The following is a 21,255-nucleotide window of genomic DNA, read 5'->3' as shown; positions in this document are numbered from 1 at the left end:
TAATGAGTGAGAAAGTTACAGAGGCTACAACAAAACATACTAACCTCTCACCATTACCCTCAAATAAAAGGTGACAGGGGCGGCAGGTAGCTTAGTGGGTAAGAGTGTTGTGCCAGTAACCGAAAGGTCGCTGGTTCTAATCCCCGAGCCGACTAGGTGAAAAATCTGTCGATGTGCCCTTAAGCAAGGCACTTAACCCTAATTGCTCCTGTAAGTCGCTCTGGATAAGAGCGTCTGCTAAATGACGAAAATGTAAAATGTAAATGTAAAATTATGTACTGTCACCTAATATGAAACATTCTATCTGAAATCCAAAATGCTGGAGCATAACACCAAATTTTAAAACTGTAAGCTTCACTGTCCAAACACATATGGTGTGGACTATGTGTGCCTGGTAAACACATGTGGATCTGGTGAACAGTTACCACTTGTTGACCAACTACAGGAATACTGACCTCAGAGTCTCCAGTTTACAGTGGGGATTCCCCAGTCCAGCAGAGAGCAGCTTCACTCCTGAATCATTCAGGTCATTGTTACTCAGGTCCAGCTCTCTCAGGTGTGAGGGGTTTGACTTCAGAGCTGAGACCAGAGAAGCACAGCCTTCCTCTGTGACTCCACAGCCTGACAGCCTGACAGAGATATCATAATGATTTCACAAACACACTGTTAATTTAACACCAGTAGTGTAGAAGGACTATGGCAGATGCATTTGGTTTATTCTCTTAAACAACATATAGATTCATCTTCCGTCTCCTAGAATTGTATGGTCATATTGTTATACTAATATGAACATCAATGCATTGATTCAGTATGTTTTTCAATATTAATTATATACATATTATAATACGTATATTTCTCTGAACATTTCTTCCTGATGATTAGTACTTAAATGTCATTTTATATACTCACAGAGCAGCTCTGGAGGCTTTGACCACTGGCAGCAGCCTCAGAAGACCTTCCTCTGATCTGGAGAATTTCTTCAGGTCAAACACATCCAGCTCCTTTTCTGAAGTCAGCAACACAAAGACCAGAGCTGACCACTGTGCAGGTGAAAGTTCTTCTTCTGAGAGACTTCCTGATCTCAGGTAGCTTTGGATCTCCTCCACTAGAGAATGGTCATTCAGTTCATTCAGACAGTGGAACAGATTGATGCACCTCTCTGGAGAGGGATTCTCCCTGATCTTCTCCTTGATGTACTTGACTGTTTCTTCATGGCTCTGTGAGCTGCTTCTTGTCTTTGTCAGTAGACCTCGTAAGTGCTTCTGATTGGACTCCATTGAGAGGCCCAGAAGGAATCGGAGGAACAGGTCCAGGTTTCCTGTCTCACTTTGTAAGGCTTCATCCACAGCACTCTTGTAGACAGTAACTTTACGCTTGTGTCTGATCCTCACAGAAAAGTTACTGGACGTTGATTGAGGTTTGGCCATTAGATTCTCATTGTTGTTGATGAATGAGAGGAACACATATACAGCAGCCAGAAACTCCTGAATGCTCAGATGCACGAAGCAGTACACCTTGTCCTGGTACAGCCCACATTCCTCTTTGTGCACAATCCTGAGTACACTGAGGCTTCATTGATATCAATGCCAGCCTCTTTCAGGTCTTCTTCATAGAAAATCAGATTGCCCTTCACAAGCTGTTGAAAAGCCAGTTTTCCCAGTGACAGAATGCTCTCTTTATTCCAGTGTGGACCTGTCTCTTCTTTCCCAAGATACTTTTCATTCTTCTGTTTGGTATGAAACTCCACAAGGTGTGTGTACATCTCAGTCAGAGTCTTGGGCATCTCTTCTCTCTTATGTTTCAGCATGTGTTCAAGGACTATTGCAGAAATCCAACAGAAATCTAGAAATAACACAGAGGATATTAATATTACGTCTGTTTTAATGCCTACACTATTGTAGGACTGTTATAAAGTTTTAAATAAAAGTAATCTATTCTCTTAACTGACTGTAAAAATGTGTAAATGTTTTCATAATGACTGATTATATTATTATTATTCGGTGTTACTGATGGTATCTTTAATGTTGTCTATCTCTCTCTTCCTCACTCCTCTTCTCTCTGTCTAAATTAATCATTTGATGAGGTCACTAGTTGTTGTGTTAAGGCTGCTACAATATCATTGAGTTACACAGCTACTTTAGCTGTATTTTAGCTACAGCTTTTAAATGTTCTAAAACAGCATTCAACATGAGGCAGACAGCTCTTACTTTTCTCCAGTGTGTCAGCAAGCTCCTTCTGGTTCATTTTCCTCAGGACGTGCAGTGTGATCTTCAGAGCCCCCTCTCTGGCACTGCTCTCCTGCTTCAGCATCTTCAGCATCCACCACTTCCTTATCCTGCTTCTGACTCTCAAAGCCTTCTGGGAGTTCTGGACTAAGAATCCTCTTGAACATCTTCAGCTCGTTCTTCACAAATGTCATAATATTCTCTTCAAGTAACTGAAATAAATCAAGTAAATAAGTTAAGCAAGAGACAAAAACGCTTTCTCATTAACACATTAATGAATGATTGACAGATTAACTTTACTTGAGGTAAACAAAAACAAATGTACATAACAGGACCACATACACTGAAAATGGAGGCCAGGTCTGTTTGATGACTCTGGGAAGACTGACCACTGATAATCTCTGACTCTGATCTCTCCTGTTGGTTTCTGTGGACAAAACATGAGATTACATCTCCTCATCCAGGGAGTGCACACACACACACACACACACACACACACACACACACACACACACACACACACACACACACACACACACACACACACACACACATACACACACACACTCACTCACACACTCACACACACACACACACACACACAGGGAGGGATTGTTGTGTTTGTTTAATATTGTTTCAGGACTATGAAAATGGAAAAAAAGGATTAGCCTATGTATTATGAAAACAACAAAAAGAAATGGTAAAATGGGAGAGGAGAAATGACTAGAGACAGTGTTTTTTAACTCACTGACCATGACCCATGAGTTCTTCTTACCTTTGTTCAGTAGAAAAGTCTCCCTCTCTAAACCGTATAGGTTGAACCATAGACTTGTCACTCTTCATGGACACACAGCTGGGTACAGGGGAGGCTGGTCTCTCCTGCTTGATTGGACTTCAACACAACAGAGACAAACATTATTTCTCTCATTGTTTAAATCGCTTGATGGTTTAATTCAGAGAGACAAATAATGTAGTTTTCTTTGCCAAATGATATATATCTGTCTCACTCTCAGAGAAATAAGTAGTACTACTAGGTTTTACACAGTAAAAATATATATCTGCCTCACTCTCAGAGAAATAAGTAGTACTGCTAGGTTTTACACAGTAATAATATATATATCTGCCTTACTCTCTGAGAAATAAGTAGTACTGCTAGGTTTTACACAGTCAAATGTAACAAATAACTACATTTTTAATAAACATCTGTACAAATGTACAAAATTCAATACAGTAATATGAGATCTGTACATAAAACATTTACATTTTCGTCATTTAGCAGATGTTCTTATCCAGGGTCTCACAATAGCATCTTAAGGCTAAGTTCATCATTAGAATCTATCTAGTTTATTGATAGATCCTTCGTAGGAGCATTGTTAAATCTCTGAGCTGTTTCCCAAAACCATCATTATTAACGTTGCACTTGAAAACGCTCATATTCTAACACCTGCCTCAGACCACTTGTAGAACAGCCAAGTGCGTCGTTAGATGCTTTTTTGCCCTCCCGCGTCACTTTATACACAGAAGATCTCCGCTAAACAAAGAATCACATGGTTTATCCGTCTCTTTGTGACCGCAGATAAATTCAGAACAAAGTTGACTACAAATACAAAGTTGCAAATGTCTTTGCAATTGATTCAAACGAGGGAAGTACACAAATTTGGTTCAAATGAAAACCGAGATAACTGCATTACAGTATAAACAGTAGGCTATAGGCCTATTTCAATCATATTGGAATATATTCAATGTTCAATATATTTAGTTTTATTTTGCTACTTGTAGGCTACTGTCTGTAATTTGTCTCAATATATTTCATGATGTGTAGCCTAACATGTGAACAATGATGTGCCGAATCTGTGATTTAGTGCATTTTTATTGGGTAAGCACTAGAATAAACTACCTCAATATTTGCAGCTGTAGGTAGTAATATCTTTCTAGAAGCTGATCCGTGGTCAGTATTGTGAAATAATTATAATGTTAAGGAATGATTTTAATGGACAAAACTGATCCGAGAGCAGCGGTCCCTTTCTTTCGATCCTATCAGTATCGATACATGCTCCACCGGACGTGACTGATCCAGTTTCTACTGGTCTGCCTGCAGATATGGAACTCTGACCTGTTCACCGGACGTGCGACCTTGTCCCGAACCTGCTGTTTCGACCCTCTCTCTCTCTCCCTCTCCTTCTCTCTCTCTATCACACCTGCTGTCCCGACATCTGAATGCTCGGCTATGAAAAGCCAAATGACATTTACTCCTGAGGTGCTGACGTGTTGCACCCTCTATAACCACAGTGATTATTATTTGACCCTGCTAGTCATCTATGAACATTTGAAAATCTTGAAGAACGATCTGAACTTAATGGCCATATCCTCTTATAATCTCCTCCCAGCACAGCCAGAAGAGGACTGGCCACCCCTCAGAGCCTGGTTCCTCTCTAGGTTTCTTCCTAGGTTCCTGCCTTTCTAGGGAGTGTTTCCTAGCCACCGTGCTTCTACATCTGCATTGCTTGCTCTTTGGGGTTTTAGACTGGGTTTCTATATAAGCACTTTGTGACAACTGCTGATGTAGAAAATGTATTCTGGGAATACATATGAAGCAAACCAGGCCAGGGTTTGGGGTTTGAGAAGTCAATGAGAGGTAGAAATGACTTCCTTAGTTGTTCATTTTGAAAATGTTCTGTCTTAAGTAGTTTAACAAACTGACACATTTTCATGTTAGTCAAAAACAACTTTATATCGAAGGAGTGCCTTTGAGTTGACGGCCTGCACATGTGCAGTTTGGCACAAGACGACCATTAGACCCATTGACATATTTCTGCGCATGAGCTTCAAATCAAATCAAATTGTATTTCTCACATGCGCCGAATACAGCAGTGGTACACTTTACCGTGAAATGCTTACTTACGAGCCCTTTCCCAACAATGCAGATGAAAAAGTCACAAAAATTAGCTAAATAAAAAAAGGAAATTGTTACATAATAAAATAACAATAATGAGGCTATAAGGAGTACTGAGTCAATGTGCAGGGGTACCAGGAAGTTGAGGTAATTGAGGTAATATGTACATGTAGGTAGGGGTAAAAGTGACTAGGCAATCAGGATAGAGATTACATCTCCTCATCCAGGGAGTGCACACACACACACACACACACACACACACACACACACACACACACACACACACACACACACACACACATAGGGAGGGAATGTTGTGTTTGTTTAATATTGTTTCAGGACTATGAAAATGGAAAAAAGGATTAGCCTATGGATTATGAAAACAACAAAAATAAATGGTAAAATGGGAGAGGAGAAATGACTAGAGACAGTGTTGTTTAACTCACTGACCATGACCCATGAGTTCTTCTTACCTTTGTTCAGTAGAAAAGTCTCCCTCTCTAAACTTTATAGGAGGATTCATAGACCGGTCACTCTTCATGGACACACAGCTGGGTACAGGGGAGGCTGGTCTCTCCTGCTTGATTGGGCTTCAACACAATAGAGACAAACATTACATCTCTCATCTACTCTGAGCTCAGATGGGGAAACATAACAAGAGTTTCATTCCAAAACGCTATATATCCATATTCAGAAATGTTTGTAAATTAGCTTCTATTGTTTACAGAAATTATCAAATAAATGGTTGTGTTTTCTCACTAGCTAATCATGGCATGGTGTTGTTCAATGACAGACATGTGTTTGTTTAAAATCGATCACTTAATGGCTTCATTTCAGAGAGACAAATGTTTTTATTTGCCAAAGCTATTTAGAGTTGTTAAACGGGTGTGAAGAGTGTGTTGGTATAACGGTAATATTGTCAAAATTCCGCTTGTAACAACCATCAGAATTGGTTAAAGAAATATGCATTCCATTATATTAGGCAATAATGAAGATTAGGCAAAGTGGTCGTGTCGTGAAAATTCTATTAAATGTCTTCCATTGCAACGAGTCCAGTCAGGGTGCTGCAGAACCCCTGCAGTACCTCCACTGACCCCGGATTGAGAACTCCTGATTTAGCAGATACTCTAATCCAGAGTGATTTACAGTAAGTGCATTCATTTTAAGATAGCTATTTATTTTAGAAATAAACATAAAAAATTCTTCATAAAATTGTAATCTCACCTCTTAGCGTTGGTGTCATGTTCCCCAGAGAGACTCATTTTAGAGGCAGGGACCCCCTCCTCTCTCTCCCCAGAGAGACTCCTTTTAGAGGCAGGGCCCCCCTCCTCTCTCTCCCCAGAGAGACTCATTTTAGACCACTGACCCCTAAACAGAGATGCAGCATGTTGGTTGTGGTGAACACAGTGACAACTCATTCTAGAATGTCAATTGTTCTCTTTTACTCATGATCTCTTAGAAATAAAACATTTACTAACAGACACATCCAAACAGTCGGGTGATTTAATTTAATCACAGGAACATTGTTACGTTCCTCAACAAGAAATAAAACATTGTCTCTCAAACAGAAGAAGGAACTAACAAAGAGTCACTAACAACAACCAAAACGAAACAGGTGGTTTTAGGAGGGGTTCTGAAAGACACTCATGGGGGTGTCCACTAGTGGTGGGAATCAGAGGCTTTCTGAACGCTTTGGGGCTTTCACCAAATTGTGCCGAAAATGCCATTGATAGATTTGAGTCCAATAAACAACATTTAGTTAGAATGTGGGGTTCGCTTTTTGCCTCCAGGTTCACTATGTTTTCAAAAACGATGCATATGTGGTATTATTTAGGATACTAAAGACAGAATAGTATCATAGGCTACACTAAATAAAACACATTATTTAAACAAGGATGGGAAGATTGTGTGGTTCCACAGAAAATAATTGTTCAACTATAGCAGGGATTCAATCTTGTGCCTATGTTGATGTCTGATCCAAATCCCCATCCCTACCTACTGAGCTACCATTCAGTGGCTACAAACTGGAAGACATCAAACTAAATGTGTAAATAAGGTGTCCAGTGGAGGTCAATACTTTGCTTTGAAAAAAGCACCGGCACCAGGGAGAAATCAGTGAGATCTCTCGCATTTTGCAACACATGGTTCGAAAAAGCATGAGATCAAACAAAGCTTCGGACGTCATTGATCATGTGGTAATGTTACTTCGAAACTATCCATGGCAGTGTTTCAAACACTTAAAAGACTCCCTCTCCCCTCAGCCCTCAAGTTAAGTGGACACTTCTGATGACGTATCATGACGTATGATGAGTGGACACTTCTGATGACGTATCATGACGTATGATGAGTGGACACTTCTGATGACGTATCATGACGTATGATGAGTGGACACTTCTGATGACGTATCATGACGTATGATGAGTTGACACTTCTGATGACGTATCATGACGTATGATGAGTGGACACTTCTGATGACGTATCATGACGTATGATGAGTGGACACTTCTGATGACGTATCATGACGTATGATGAGTGGACACTTCTGATGACGTATCATGACGTATGATGAGTGGACACTTCTGATGACGTATCATGACGTATGATGAGTTGACACTTCTGATGACGTATCATGACGTATGATGAGTGGACACTTCTGATGACGTATCATGACGTATGATGAGTGGACACTTCTGATGACGTATCATGACGTATGATGAGTTGACACTTCTGATGACGTATCATGACGTATGATGAGTGGACACTTCTGATGACGTATCATGACGTATGATGAGTGGACACTTCTGATGACGTATCATGACGTATGATGAGTTGACACTTCTGATGACGTATCATGACGTATGATGAGTGGACACTTCTGATGACGTATCATGACGTATGATGAGTGGACACTTCTGATGACGTATCATGACGTATGATGAGTGGACACTTCTGATGACGTATCATGACGTATGATGAGTGGACACTTCTGATGACGTATCATGACGTATGATGAGTGGACACTTGCAGGGCAAAGGGTGAGGGAAGAATAGATTAATTTTAAATGGACCGCCCTTGCCCAGAAATGTGTCACTCGTTTGTCCCACGGTTGTGTTTTCAGTCATCATAGCGACCGTTCTCTCTGCGTGGGGCGTGGGAAATGCATGTTTCATCTTCAGCCGTTGTAGGAAAGATACACTTAAAACACTCGTAACCCTAAATTCCATCGCTATCGGGAAACCGGGCCCAGAGTGACTTACAATACAATTGCCGTATTATAGTGTATTTTAGCTTTTAAAAGACTTGAGCATTTCCTGTTGCTGCAGGATAATTTTCCTGCTGTGAGAAACTGGGTCAAATTAAGATATGGCATCTGTAAGTGCATTCATCTTAAGATATCTAAGTGAGACAACCACATATCACAGTCAAATATACAGGATACGAACATTCCATTCCAGCTAAACAATGGATATATAGCATTTAGCCAAAAAAACGTTTATTTTTATGCACATCTCAAATCCATTGATAAAAAATCTGAGATCAGTAACGTTTTGAACACACCGACTGCGTCATTGCATTTTGGTACCAGAAGTACATTAATTTCCAATGGAACGCTGCGTTTGCCTTGAAGCATTGCGTTGCAGAGGCAGTTGCAGTGCGTTCTGTGTGGTGCGTACGTTGGATTTATCGAACGTATGCGTCAAACTGTGTACATAGACGGCTTGACAGAAATGGTAGCAGAAAGTGAAAGTTTAACTTTTGTTGCACACATATTTAGATGATGCTGCATACTATTTTGCGCAATGACGCAGTCGGTGTGTTCAAAGCGTAATATTTTAGGTATCCTTACTTAATAATTCTTAAACAAAACTGTAATCTCACCTCTTAGCTTTGGTGTCATGTTCTCCAGAGAGACTCATTTTAGAGGCAGGGCCCCCCTCCTCTCTCTCCCCAGAGAGACTCATTTTAGAGGCAGGGACCCCCTCCTCTCTCTCCCCAGAGAGACTCATTTTAGAGGCAGGGACCCCCTCCTCTCTCTCCCCAGAGAGACTCATTTTAGACCACTGACCCCTAAACAGAGATGCAGCATGTTGGTTGTGGTGAACACATTGACAACTAATTCTAGAATGTCCATTGTTCTCTTTTACTCATGATCTCTTAGAAATAAAACATTTACTAACAGACATATCGAAACAGTCAGGCTATTTAATGCAATCAGATGAACATCTGGTTGTGACATCTCTTCTCCATGTTAACTGTCAATAATAATAATAAGTCACTGTTTGTTAAGGTAGTTATAGACAGTGCAGCAACACAAGGCCATGTCTCACACTTATTTGTATTAATTAAAAGTCGGCTATTTGTTGTCTTTGAATCTGAGAATGTAGACAGAAAGGCTAAAACGGGCATGATTGATCTGAGGGGAAATCATTGATACATTCAGAAAGTATTTTTTGCAACAAGTAAGAGATGTTATGTAATGTAAAGTAGGCTAGTTTATAATATAAACTCAGCAAAAAAAGAAACGTCCCTTTTTCAGGACCCTGTCTTTCAAAGATAATTCGTAAAAATCCAAATAACACGTATCTTCATTGTAAAGGGTTTAAACACTGTTTCCCATGCTTGTTCAATGAACCATAAACAATTAATGAACATGCACCTGTGGAACGGTCGTTAAGACACTAACAGCTTACAGACGGTAGGCAATTAAGTTCACTGTTATGAAAACTTAGGACACTGAGGCCTTTCTACTGACTCTGAAAAACACCAAAAGAAAGATACCCAGGGTCCCTGTTCATCTGCGTGAACGTGCCTTAGGCATGCTGCAAGGAGGCATAAGGACTGCAGATGTGGCCAGGGCAATAAATTGCAATGTCCGTACTGTGAGACGCCTAAGACAGTGCTACAGGGAGACAGGACGGACAGCTGATCGTCCTCGCAGTGGCAGACCACATGTAACAACACCTGCACAGGATCGGTACATCCGAACATCACACCAGACAGGACTGGCAAAAAGTGCTCTTCACTGATGAGTCACGGTTTTGTCTCACCAGGGGTGATGGTTGGATTCACGTTTATCGTAGAAGGAATGAGCGTTACACCAAGGCCTGTACTCTGGAGCGGGATCGATTTGGAGGTGGAGGGTCCATCATGGTCTGGGGCAGTGTGTCACAGCATCATCGGACTGAGCTTGTTGTCATTGCAGGCAATCTCAACGCTGTGCGTTACAGGGAAGACATCCTCCCCCCTCATGTGGTACGCTTCCAGCAGGCTCATCCTGACATGACCCTCCAGCATGACAATGCCACCAGCCATACTGCCCGTTCTGTGCGTGATTTCCTGCAAGACAGGAATGTCAGTGTTCTGCCATGGCCAGCGAAGAACCCGGATCTCAATCCCATTGAGCACGTCTGGGATCTGTTGGATAGGAGGGTGAGGGCTAGGGCCAATCCCCCCAGAAATGTCTGGGAACTTGCAGGTGCCTTGGTGGAAGACTGGGGTAACATCTCACAGCAAGAACTGGGAAATCTGGTGCAGTCCATGAGGAGGAGATGCACTGCAGTACTTAATGCAGCTGGTGGCCACACCAGATACTGACTGTTACTTTTGATTTTGATCCCCCTTTTGTTCAGGGACACATTTTTCAATTTCTGTGGAACTTGTTCAGTTTATGTCTCAGTTGTTGAATCTTGTTATGTTCACACAAATATTTACATATGTTAAGTTTGCTAAAAACAAACGCAGTTGACAGTGAGAGGACGTTTCTTTTTTTTCTGAGTATATTATAGCGGTTTGTTAGTGATATGCAGATGGAGGTCTATACCTCAGCTATAGCCTACATATCCTAGATGACCAGCCTAAACCTGTTCAGATCAGTTCCCATAACGTTACAGGCCTACCAGTAGCAGGACAGAGCTTGTAGCCTAGGCATGACATGTTTCACATTTCCAACAGAGACCATCAGGTTGGTCAGCATGATAAGTGATAATATATCAAACCTACTCTGACTATTGAATGTCTGTAAACGACCTAACTTTCTAATATAATAGTTCTATGTAGCCTAGACTTACCAGAGTCTGCTCGTCTTTCCTACATATCAACACATTTATCCGACTTCTAATGTTACCGAGACATATGTGCCACAGTTTAAACAGCCATTTTGTAAGTGCGTAGGCTACACACTTACTTTAAATTTCATATGAGGAAACTGGTGCGGCCGCCTGTTTTCTTGCAGATGAAGTAGCCTCTCATAGGGAACTCATTCAACCAGCCTAAACAATAGTAAATAAAATATGTCAAATGGTCAAAAAACAATGGTGTAAAGAGAATCCTGTCCTCCTAATATAGCCATGTACATTAAAGACAGGTATATTGCTACAGATGTAGGATCTTAATTTGAGCCCGTTTGCTACAGCAGGAAAATAATCCTAAAGCAACACGACATTTGAAATATTATGTGGATTATAATAAATTGTCATTTTTCAAAAGGGAAAGGTGGAACATTTTTAATTTCAAACTTCAGAAGCCTTTTTAACCCTCAAATAGACAACAAGTTTTAGTTCTCCTGCAACCGGCTGATTAAATTAAGATCCTACATCTGTACAGAGCTTCGCTTTATCTAAACCAAGGCAGTTTGCATTATTAGCAATGATGTTGCAACTGTCAGCTGCTGTAAACCTATGTGATTGGATGTTATAGACCCCCATCTGAACAGTTTCTTTCCCCATGCTGTAGCCCTCACCAAATGGTCATCTGGTCCATAGAGACTAATGGACTATACACTCTATGCTGCTCACCACATCAAGCCATCTCTGAACTGTACACTACCATCTGGTCCATAGAGACTAAAGGACTATACACTCTATGCTGCACACCACATCAAGCCATCTCTGAACTGTACACTATCATCTGGCCCATAGAGACTAAAGGACTATACACTCTATGCTGCACACCACATCAAGCCATCTCTGAACTGTACACTACCATCTGGTCCATAGAGACTAAAGGACTATACACTCTATGCTGCACACCACATCAAGCCATCTCTGAACTGTACACTACCATCTGGCCCATAGAGACTAAAGGACTATACACTCTATGCTGCTCACCACATCAAGCCATCTCTGTGTGGGAAAGTATTGGGAAGACAGAAAGATAACAGTGAATATGAGACATGGGGGAAGGTATTGGGAAGGTTGAAAGATAACATTGAATTTCCCCCAAGTATCGCAAACAGGAAGTTAAATTAGTCACAGGGGTGTGCTAACTAAAGTAGTGTTGCAAAAGCCTTTCCACCCCACTCTTCCCCATCATTCTCAAGAACAGAACCTGTGGTTTAATGTAGAAACATGTAGATACAACAGAAACAAGATGTGATTCTATCTACTTCTCTTTTACCAGAACAGAGACATTTCCCAGAGGAGGCTGGTGGGAAGAGCTATAGGAGGACGGGTTCATTTTTAAAGACTTTTGTTTTTATCTTTTTAATGACAGATCATATAAACATGCTGTTTTCACAAACAGAAAAGTATTCTATGCCTTGTTACCCATTTTTTTCCCACCTATTCTCAACTTTAATCTGCCAAGACAATGCGCCACTAATGAGTCTCTCTTTCCTCACTGAATAAATGACAAATGGATGAATGGGCAATAGTTTTGCACCTTACTTCACAATTGAATTTAAATGAGGCTTAACTGAATGATAAGGAGGGTGCAGATGTTGAATTCATTTAGAACAATAGTGTAATGATGAGTTTGTGTTATGCCTGTTTATCAGCAGCAAATCATTTGACCACACGCCTTGTGGGTTGATACATTTCTCTTTTATGTTTTACTTTGTAAAAATAAACTGTTACAGGTCTGTTTTATTTACTATAAGTCTATTACTGATCAAATGTATTGTGGGAAACGAAAACATGCTATGTGTTGCAGTCAACACAATCTCACACTCAATCTGTGCAAATATGCACAAAAAGCATGCATTTTTGTGTGGCTGATTTTGTGTGAAAATACACATTTTGTACGACTTAATTCATAGGAAAATACATTTTTGGGGGGCGAATTAAGCCATACAAAAACGCACAAAATCTGCTAAAATACTTGAGTGTGAGAATGTGTTGCAAAAAGTAGGCCTTTAGAATTACGCAAAACATATCCTTGACTACCGAAGTTGATGAGTGAACAAATGATGCCAGTCATCCTGCACAGCCGGCCCATCAAAACTACACCTAAACTATACCAAAACTCATTTCACACATAATAAGAGTTAGCCTATAGACCAGATGAAATTGACAATAGTCTGTAATTGACAGATGCAGGGAAAGGAGCATCTCTTTATCAAATCCTCCTTCAGAGTCCCATGCAGGTAAAACGTTGTGATTTCTATATAGTGCTGTATCTGAAAGAGCATATTCTGCAGTTTCTATGACACTTACCTTTATCAAATAACTCTCAACATTCAAGAGGTGCAGCTCTATTTCCAAATGTCACTTTTCTCAACAATTTCTGTGCTGTCAATGTATTTATCACATGACCACTCCAGCAGCAGCATTGCTCTGGTTACTAAACAGAAACTAGTAACATCATCCAGTTAAAATATGCTATTCTGTTGTCAATGGCTGAATGGCCAATAGAAACCAGATAGAAACTGATAATAATGCATGTGACTTCAGTTTTGGTTAGCCGTGGATGTGGAAACCAACTTGCTCAAAGTCTTTCCATATCTGATGAAAGATGAAACCAGGCCAGCAGGTGAGTGACTGTTTGACTGTGGTTTTGAGACACGTGGAGCCTTACATGGGCAAAGGCATAAATGGGACCATAGACAGATTCTTCACATCAATTTCCCTGTCAGACAAGTTGATTGTAAAGAAGACTATCCTGCTCAGAACAGTCAACACACAAAGGCAGAAGCTGCTGGTAAAGCAACACTCACGGTGTGATGGAGAGTGGTAAAGCAACACTCACGGTGTGATGGAGAGTGGTAAAGCAACACTCACGGTGTGATGGAGAGTGGTAAAGCAACACTCACGGTGTGATGGAGAGTGGTAAAGCAACACTCACGGTGTGATGGAGAGTGGTAAAGCAACACTCACGGTGTGATGGAGAGTGGTAAAGCAACACTCACGGTGTGATGGAGAGTGGTAAAGCAACACTCACGGTGTGATGGAGAGTGGTAAAGCAACACTCACGGTGTACAGATGTAAAATAAATAAGTGTTAGCTTCCTCAGCACCATGCACCCCACTGTTGCCACCGGCGGTGACCAGAAGAAGAAACCGGAGACAGTGACAGACTACGATCACACAAAGGTATGTACAGTATCTCTACCATATACAGATAGCCTTCCCATCTGCCAAACACCAAATAGGATCCCCTTTTATTATATTACATTCATATTATTACTATTAGTATTATCATTCTATATAATTATAACCTTTTCTATTCTATTTTATTTTATGTTAAAGCTTGGTGTGGATGCTAGACCAGATGTCCAGACTGTACTCTGTAAAAGGGGGTACTCTCCGCTGGCCTGTTGACTGTACTCTGTAAAAGGGGGTACTCTCCTCTGGCCTGTTGACTGTACTCTGTAAAAGGGGGTACTCTCCTCTGGCCTGTTGACTGTACTCTGTAAAAGGGGGTACTCTCCTCTGGCCTGTTGACTGTACTCTGTAAAAGGGGGTACTCTCCTCTGGCCTGTTGACTGTACTCTGTAAAAGGGGGTACTCTCCTCTGGCCTGTTGACTGTATTCTGTAAAAGGGGGTACTCTCCTCTGGCCTGTTGACTGTACTCTGTAAAAGGGGGTACTCTCCTCTGGCCTGTTGACTGTACTCTGTAAAAGGGGGTACTCTCCTCTGGCCTGTTGACTGTAATCTGTAAAAGGGGGTACTCTCCTCTGGCCTGTTGACTGTACTCTGTAAAAGGGGGTACTCTCCTCTGGCCTGTTGACTGTACTCTGTAAAAGGGGGTACTCTCCGCTGGCCTGTTGACTGTACTCTGTAAAAGGGGGTACTCTCCTCTGGCCTGTTGACTGTACTCTGTAAAAGGGGGTACTCTCCTCTGGCCTGTTGACTGTACTCTGTAAAAGGGGGTACTCTCCTCTGGCCTGTTGACTGTACTCTGTAAAAGGGGGTACTCTCCTCTGGCCTGTTGACTGTACTCTGTAAAAGGGGGTACTCTCCTCTGGCCTGTTGACTGTACTCTGTAAAAGGGGGTACTCTCCTCTGGCCTGTTGAGGTGTTCTACAATGTGCTCGACATGACTGCTATCAACACATGTTGTACAAACAATGCCTTGACAAGACAGTCAGCAGGAGACATTTCATCATGGATCTGGCATGTGAGCTTGGTGAGAACCACATGAACGCAGAGAAAGAAGCTACAGTCACCAAGCAGGCCGCCAAGACAGCAGGTCCTGCTCTCCCTCTTCCCCAAGAACCACAGCTCCCACTGGGGAGAAAGACACAATGTCAAGACAGCAGGTCCTGCTCTCCCTCTTCCCCAAGCACCACAGCTCCCACTGGGGAAAAATACACAATGCCAAGACAGCAGGTCCTGTTCTCCCTCTTCCCCAAGAACCACGGATATGTTTTATATTATAACCAATCAGCGTTCAGGATTAGACGTTATATAATATTCTACAAAGGCCTACTGAAACATGTAGCATATTTTCGTTTCCCATACAATAAAAACATGACAATGTAATACATTTGATAAATAGTATTTATAGATGTGATTAGTAATAGAGTTATAGTCAGTAATACAGTCCAGTAACAGCTTCTTTTTACAAAGTAAAACGTAAAAGAGAATTATATCAACCTGCAAGGCTCACGGTCATATTATTTGCCGTAAACATGAGTGCCAAAGCTTATAAATAGTGCAGAAACAATTGGAAAGGATGAATTACATGAATAAATATCGGTGAAAAGATATCCATGAAAAGATATGAAAACAAGAGTCATTTATTGATTGTATGGGACCCTGTATTGTGACCTTACCCGTGTTTTAACTCATGAATCAATCTCATGAATAATGCTTCAGTTCGGCTGGCGCTGAACTCTGCAGCCAAACCCAACGAGTGTTCTAGTATACTCCTTTAAAAATACCTTAAAAGACATTTGCTTGAAAAACGTGAAAAAAGCGACAACAGTACTATTTGTCCGTTTTGAGATGCCGTAGCCATCTCAAAATAGTCTGAATTAATTAAGATAACTCAAGAAATCTTGGCAAAATGGGTAAAATTGCAGGAAATTTGCTTTAAAACAGCAAAAATGTCTCTCTGCCCCATGGCAAAATGAGTAGAATTGTATGAAATTTGATATAAAATTGCTACATTTCCTCTCCACCCCAATACAAAATGTGTAGAACTGCAGAATACTTGCTTTAAAACTGCAATATTTTCTCGACGCCGCATTGCAAAATGTGTAGAATTGCAGGATTTATTATTTTTTATTATCTAACCTCCCGAGTGGCGCAGTGGTCTAAGGCACTGCACCCCGGCCCTGCTTTGGCTGCCTCCTCTGTCTCAGGTAGGCCTGTTCTGGTTCTTCTTCCTCCTCTGTCTCAGGTAGGCCTGTTCTGGTTCTTCTTCCTCCTCTGTCTCAGGTAGGCCTGTTCTGGTTCTTCTTCCTCCTCTGTCTCAGGTAGGCCTGTTCTGGTTCTTCTTCCTCCTCTGTCTCAGGTAGGCCTGTTCAGGTTCTTCTTCCTCCTCTGTCTCAGGTAGGCCTGTTCTGGTTCTTCTTCCTCCAGGCTCGGGCATCTGAGGATCAAAGTCAGCATCAGATGAAGACCCTACAATGTCATCAGCATGTTTGATTTCAGGCTTAATATCCAATCCTTCATTCGACTCCAGCTCATCGAAATTCTGTAACATCTGCAATGCTGTCAGCGTCCGTTCGTTTGGTTGGGCTTGCCATTGTGAACTACAGATGTTGTACGTTGTACTCAGGGTCTGATTTGATTCTCTCTGAGGGGAGATTACATACCCTTTCCAGCCTTTCATAATAAAATAATTAGACCACCCACAACACCCACAATTCTTCATCATCATTACACCATTGTTCTAAATTAAATTCACCCTCTTCACCCTCCTCATCGTTCAGTTCATTCAAATGTAATTGTAAAGTAACGTGCCCCATTATCCGTTTCCATCGCCCATTCATCCATTGGCATCATTCAACCAGGGAGGAGAGAGACACATTATCACCTGGGTACCAACGTCTTACAGCGCATTTGTCTTGGCCCCTTAAGATAGTACTAGGTGTGGAAACATTGCTTTCACCTGTCCAGTTCTCTCATGTAATTGAGATGAAGGAGAGGAGACAAGGAGAGGAGACAAGGAGAGGAAGTCCATGTAGAATGTTGATATGCCCCCCAGGAGTTGTTGATGTCCTGAGATGTCTGTCTGTTTAGTGCTGTATGCTTGATGTCCTCCTAATATTTCTATATTTCTTAATTCCATTATTTTCCTTTTTAGATCTGTGTGTATTGTTGTGTATTGTTAGACATTACTGCCCTGAGCTAGGAACACAAGCATTTTACTACACCCTCCATAGCATCTGCTAAATATGTGTATGTGACCAATCAAATAGATTTGCTGAACCCTTATTGGGAGGTGGTTAACTAGTCAGTATATTCCACTGATTCATATGGATACCAGTCCATACATTGGCTGTAAAAATGGATAAAACCTGACAAGCATATAACTGTAGCTATGTGGTCTTTACTTGGGTGTGATTCAGCAGGGTGAGGTCAGAGAGGGTGAGGTCAGTCAGTATTTTTCTGAACTCCTAAAATCCTTTACACAATCTGATGGGATGAATGTTCAACCCCATTTAAATGACCATAAAGTCTATATAGCACCTTTAAGTTAAGACCTCACAGATCTGTTCATGGCAAAGCAGTTCAATTAATGATATTAATTGATTCTTAAAGAATATAACTTATAAATCATGAGTCTCATCTTGAGGAGTCACCTGTGACAGTATTCATAAAGAGTAGGAGTACTGATCTGGGATCAGTTTAGCCTTTTAGATCATAATGAAACAGATTAGATGGACAGGGGGGACCTGATCCTAGATCAGCACTCCTCCTCTGGGAAACTGCATGTATGAATAAGGGCCCAGGAGTCACCAGGATCAAGAAACCGAACACATACAGTTGTAGTCTAGCTACAGAAGGTGTTTACTGCCATCTAGTGGACGATACCAATAAAACACTTTATTATCAGGGTGGGGAGACCGCTGAGCTGAAACAGAACATAAAGATGCAGGGAAAGGAGCATCTCTTTATCAAATCCTCCTTCAGAGTCACATGCAGGTAAAACATTGTGATTTCTATATAGTGCTGTATCTGAAAGAGCATATTCTGCAGTTTCTATGACACTTACCTTTATCAAATAACTCTCAACATTCAAACCGAACCATAAAGAGAAGACGTGATTGGTTCATGTGTAAAGGCGCGGTACAGTGTCTGATACAATCAACACTTTATTGTTTGTATATCTTGTCATGAATATATTAACACAAAAATTTATTCATGGAATTAATCCTTTATAATTGTTCATGCACTGGTGCTTTTGTTTAGGAATACAGCAAATCATTTCACCTGAACACCTGGCTGGTTATATTATTATTATTATTATTATTATTATTATTATTATTATTATTATTATTATTATTATTATTATTATAAGGCTCGGTACAGTGTCTGATACAATCAACACATTATTATTTGTATATCTTGTCATGAATATATTTCCACAAATATTTATTTATGCAATTCATCCTTTACAATAGTTTATGCACTATTTATTTTACTATTTATCAAATGTTTATTTATTAACCATTTTGATACCTTGCTCTAGCACATGGATGGGAAACTCCAGTCCTCAGGGGCCTGATTGGTGGTCGTTGGTCCTCGGGGGCCTGATTGGTGGTCGTTGGTCCTCGGGGGCCTGATTGGTGGTTGTTGGTCCTCGGGGGCCTGATTGGTGATTGTTGATCCTCCGGGGCCTGATTGGTGGTCGTTGGTCCTCGGGGGCCTGATTGGTGGTCGTTGGTCCTCGGGGGCCTGATTGGTGGTCGTTGGTCCTCGGGGGCCTGATTGGTGGTCGTTGGTCCTCGGGGGCCTGATTGGTGGTCGTTGGTCCTCGGGGGCCTGATTGGTGGTCGTTGGTCCTCGGGGGCCTGATTGGTGGTCGTTGGTCCTCGGGGGCCTGATTGGTGTCACATTTTTGCCCTAGCCCCAGCTAACACACCTGACTCCAATAATTAACTAATCATAATCTTCAATTTAGAATGCGATTAGTTTGATCAGCTGTGTTTGTTAGGGATGGGGGAAAAGTGTGACACCCTGAGGATTGGAGTTACCCATCCCTACTAGCTGAAAAGCCAGGCGGTTCTAGTGTTAAGGACTGGTAGATGGGTGTTGCTCATGCATTCACTCATGCTGACCGGCTCCAGTACTTTGTTCTTGACTAAAGCCTCCAAGTCAGCCTTGACTTCTGGTCTGATAGCATAATGTACAGGTCCTGCTTTCAGAAACGTTGGTTTGCTGTCTGGCTTAATGCTAAGCTTCCCTGTAATGTCGTCCATACTACCCAGTTGTCCATTAAAGACTTCTCCATGTTTCTTTAAGATGGCAGGTAGGTCTGTGTCTCCATGTGGCATTGTATGCACTGATGGCCAGTCCAGTGTGATTTTCTCCAACTATGAACATCCCAGTAGTGATGCATAGTCTCCTTTCACAACATAGAGTGGCAGCTTTTCAGTTTGTCTGTTTACCTGAACTGTGACATCAGTGATGCCTCTCACAGCGACAGATTCACCTGTGTAAGTCTTTAACACGAGGTGCGCTGGTTGAAGTGGAAGGTGTTTCAGTGTCTTTTTTCTGACACAAGAGATACAGCTGCCCCTGTGTCAATCTCCATACCCACCGGCTGTCCCTCTAGCAAGGGGGAGACATAGTAGCCGTGCGGCCCGCCAGGAAAAAGTCAGGATTTTCAGTGTGACTTCCTCGTCTGATGAGTCACTCACCTCAGTGTTCTCTTACTCAACAATGTGAACATGTCTATGTGTCTTTCGTTGGAATGCCTGTTTCTTGTTTCCCGTTTTTGTGATTTCTCTGTTCTCTTTTTGTTTCTGGAGACTTGTCCGATGTTGCCCTTTTTACCACAGGCTGGACAATCCATGTCCTTACACCAGCATGTTGATACCTGATCTCCCACCTTGCCACAGTGGAAGCATGTGACTTGATTTCCCGGTCTCTGATTTTCAGTTGAAACCCTGTGCACTTTTCCTTTTTTTGTGATCAACTTTGTATTTATTTTAAAGGAACATAAAGACAAGAACAAATAGCAGCAGGAATGGTTATACAGCTAGAGACACAATACTGTTAAAATATATATCAGAACAAATAGCAGCAGGAATGGTTATACAGCTAGAGACACAATACTGTTAAAATATATATCAGAACAAATAGCAGCAGTAATGGTTATACAGCTAGAGACTCAATACTGTTAAAATATATATCAGTATATTATGGAAACTAGTTATTGCAGATAAATACAATTATAATAAACCACATATACAATCACCCACCTCAGCTGCATCAACCCACCCTCCAACCCCTCCTGGGACCACCCCACCCCACCCTCCAACCCCTCCTGGGACCACCCCAACCCACCCTCCAACCCCTCCTGGGACCACCCCAACCCACCCTCCAACCCCTCCTGGGACCACCCCAACCCACCCTCCAACCCCTCCTGGGGCCACCCCAACCCACCCTCCAACCCCTCCTGGGACCACCCCAACCCACCCTCCAACCTCTCCTGGGACCACCCCAACCCACCCTCCAACCCCTCCTGGGACCACCCCAACCCACCCTCCAACCCCTCCTGGGACCACCCCAACCCACCCTCCAACCCCTCCTGGGACCACCCCAACCCACCCTTCAACCCCTCCTGGGACCACCCCAACCCACCCTCCAACCCCTCCTGGGACCACCCCAACCCACCCTCCAACCCCTCCTGGGACCACCCCAACCCACCCTCCAACCCCTCCTGGGACCACCCCAACACACCCTCCAACCCCTCCTGGGACCACCCCAACACACCCTCCAACCTCTCCTGGGACCACCCCAA

The 21,255-nt window shown here is 42.0% G+C and overlaps 2 protein-coding genes across 2 annotated transcripts in view; both read right to left on the bottom strand.

Annotated features, from left to right (window-relative positions):
* The window catches only part of LOC311098913 (ribonuclease inhibitor-like), a gene marked incomplete at its 3' end in the record, with an annotated part of 3,345 nt that extends 2,056 nt beyond the window's left edge, over window positions 1–1,289 (bottom strand). The window contains exons 1-2 of the mRNA XM_084139460.1: window positions 910–1,289; window positions 456–629 (exon numbers count right to left, since the gene is read on the bottom strand). Of these exons, the coding sequence (XP_083995586.1) occupies window positions 456–629; window positions 910–1,277 (542 nt within the window). The 5' untranslated portion in view covers window positions 1,278–1,289. The remainder of the gene's footprint in view (window positions 1–455; window positions 630–909) is intronic.
* Window positions 1,290–1,574: 285 nt separating this feature from the next.
* Window positions 1,575–10,392, bottom strand: LOC311098903 (uncharacterized protein; the record flags this gene model as incomplete). Its single annotated transcript, XM_084139451.1, has 6 exons — window positions 1,575–1,842; window positions 2,208–2,437; window positions 2,568–2,652; window positions 3,001–3,117; window positions 5,592–5,708; window positions 10,376–10,392. The coding sequence occupies 5 exons, from the start codon at window positions 10,390–10,392 to the stop codon at window positions 2,222–2,224; spliced, it is 552 nt and encodes a 183-aa protein (XP_083995577.1). The 3' UTR covers window positions 1,575–1,842; window positions 2,208–2,221.
* Between the last annotated feature and the right edge of the window lie 10,863 nt (window positions 10,393–21,255).

The sequence above is a fragment of the Coregonus lavaretus genome, assembly GCF_964263955.1.
Source record: "Coregonus lavaretus genome assembly, chromosome: 2".
NCBI classification, from domain to species: domain Eukaryota; kingdom Metazoa; phylum Chordata; class Actinopteri; order Salmoniformes; family Salmonidae; genus Coregonus; species Coregonus lavaretus.
This window is presented reverse-complemented; position numbering and strand designations above follow the sequence as displayed.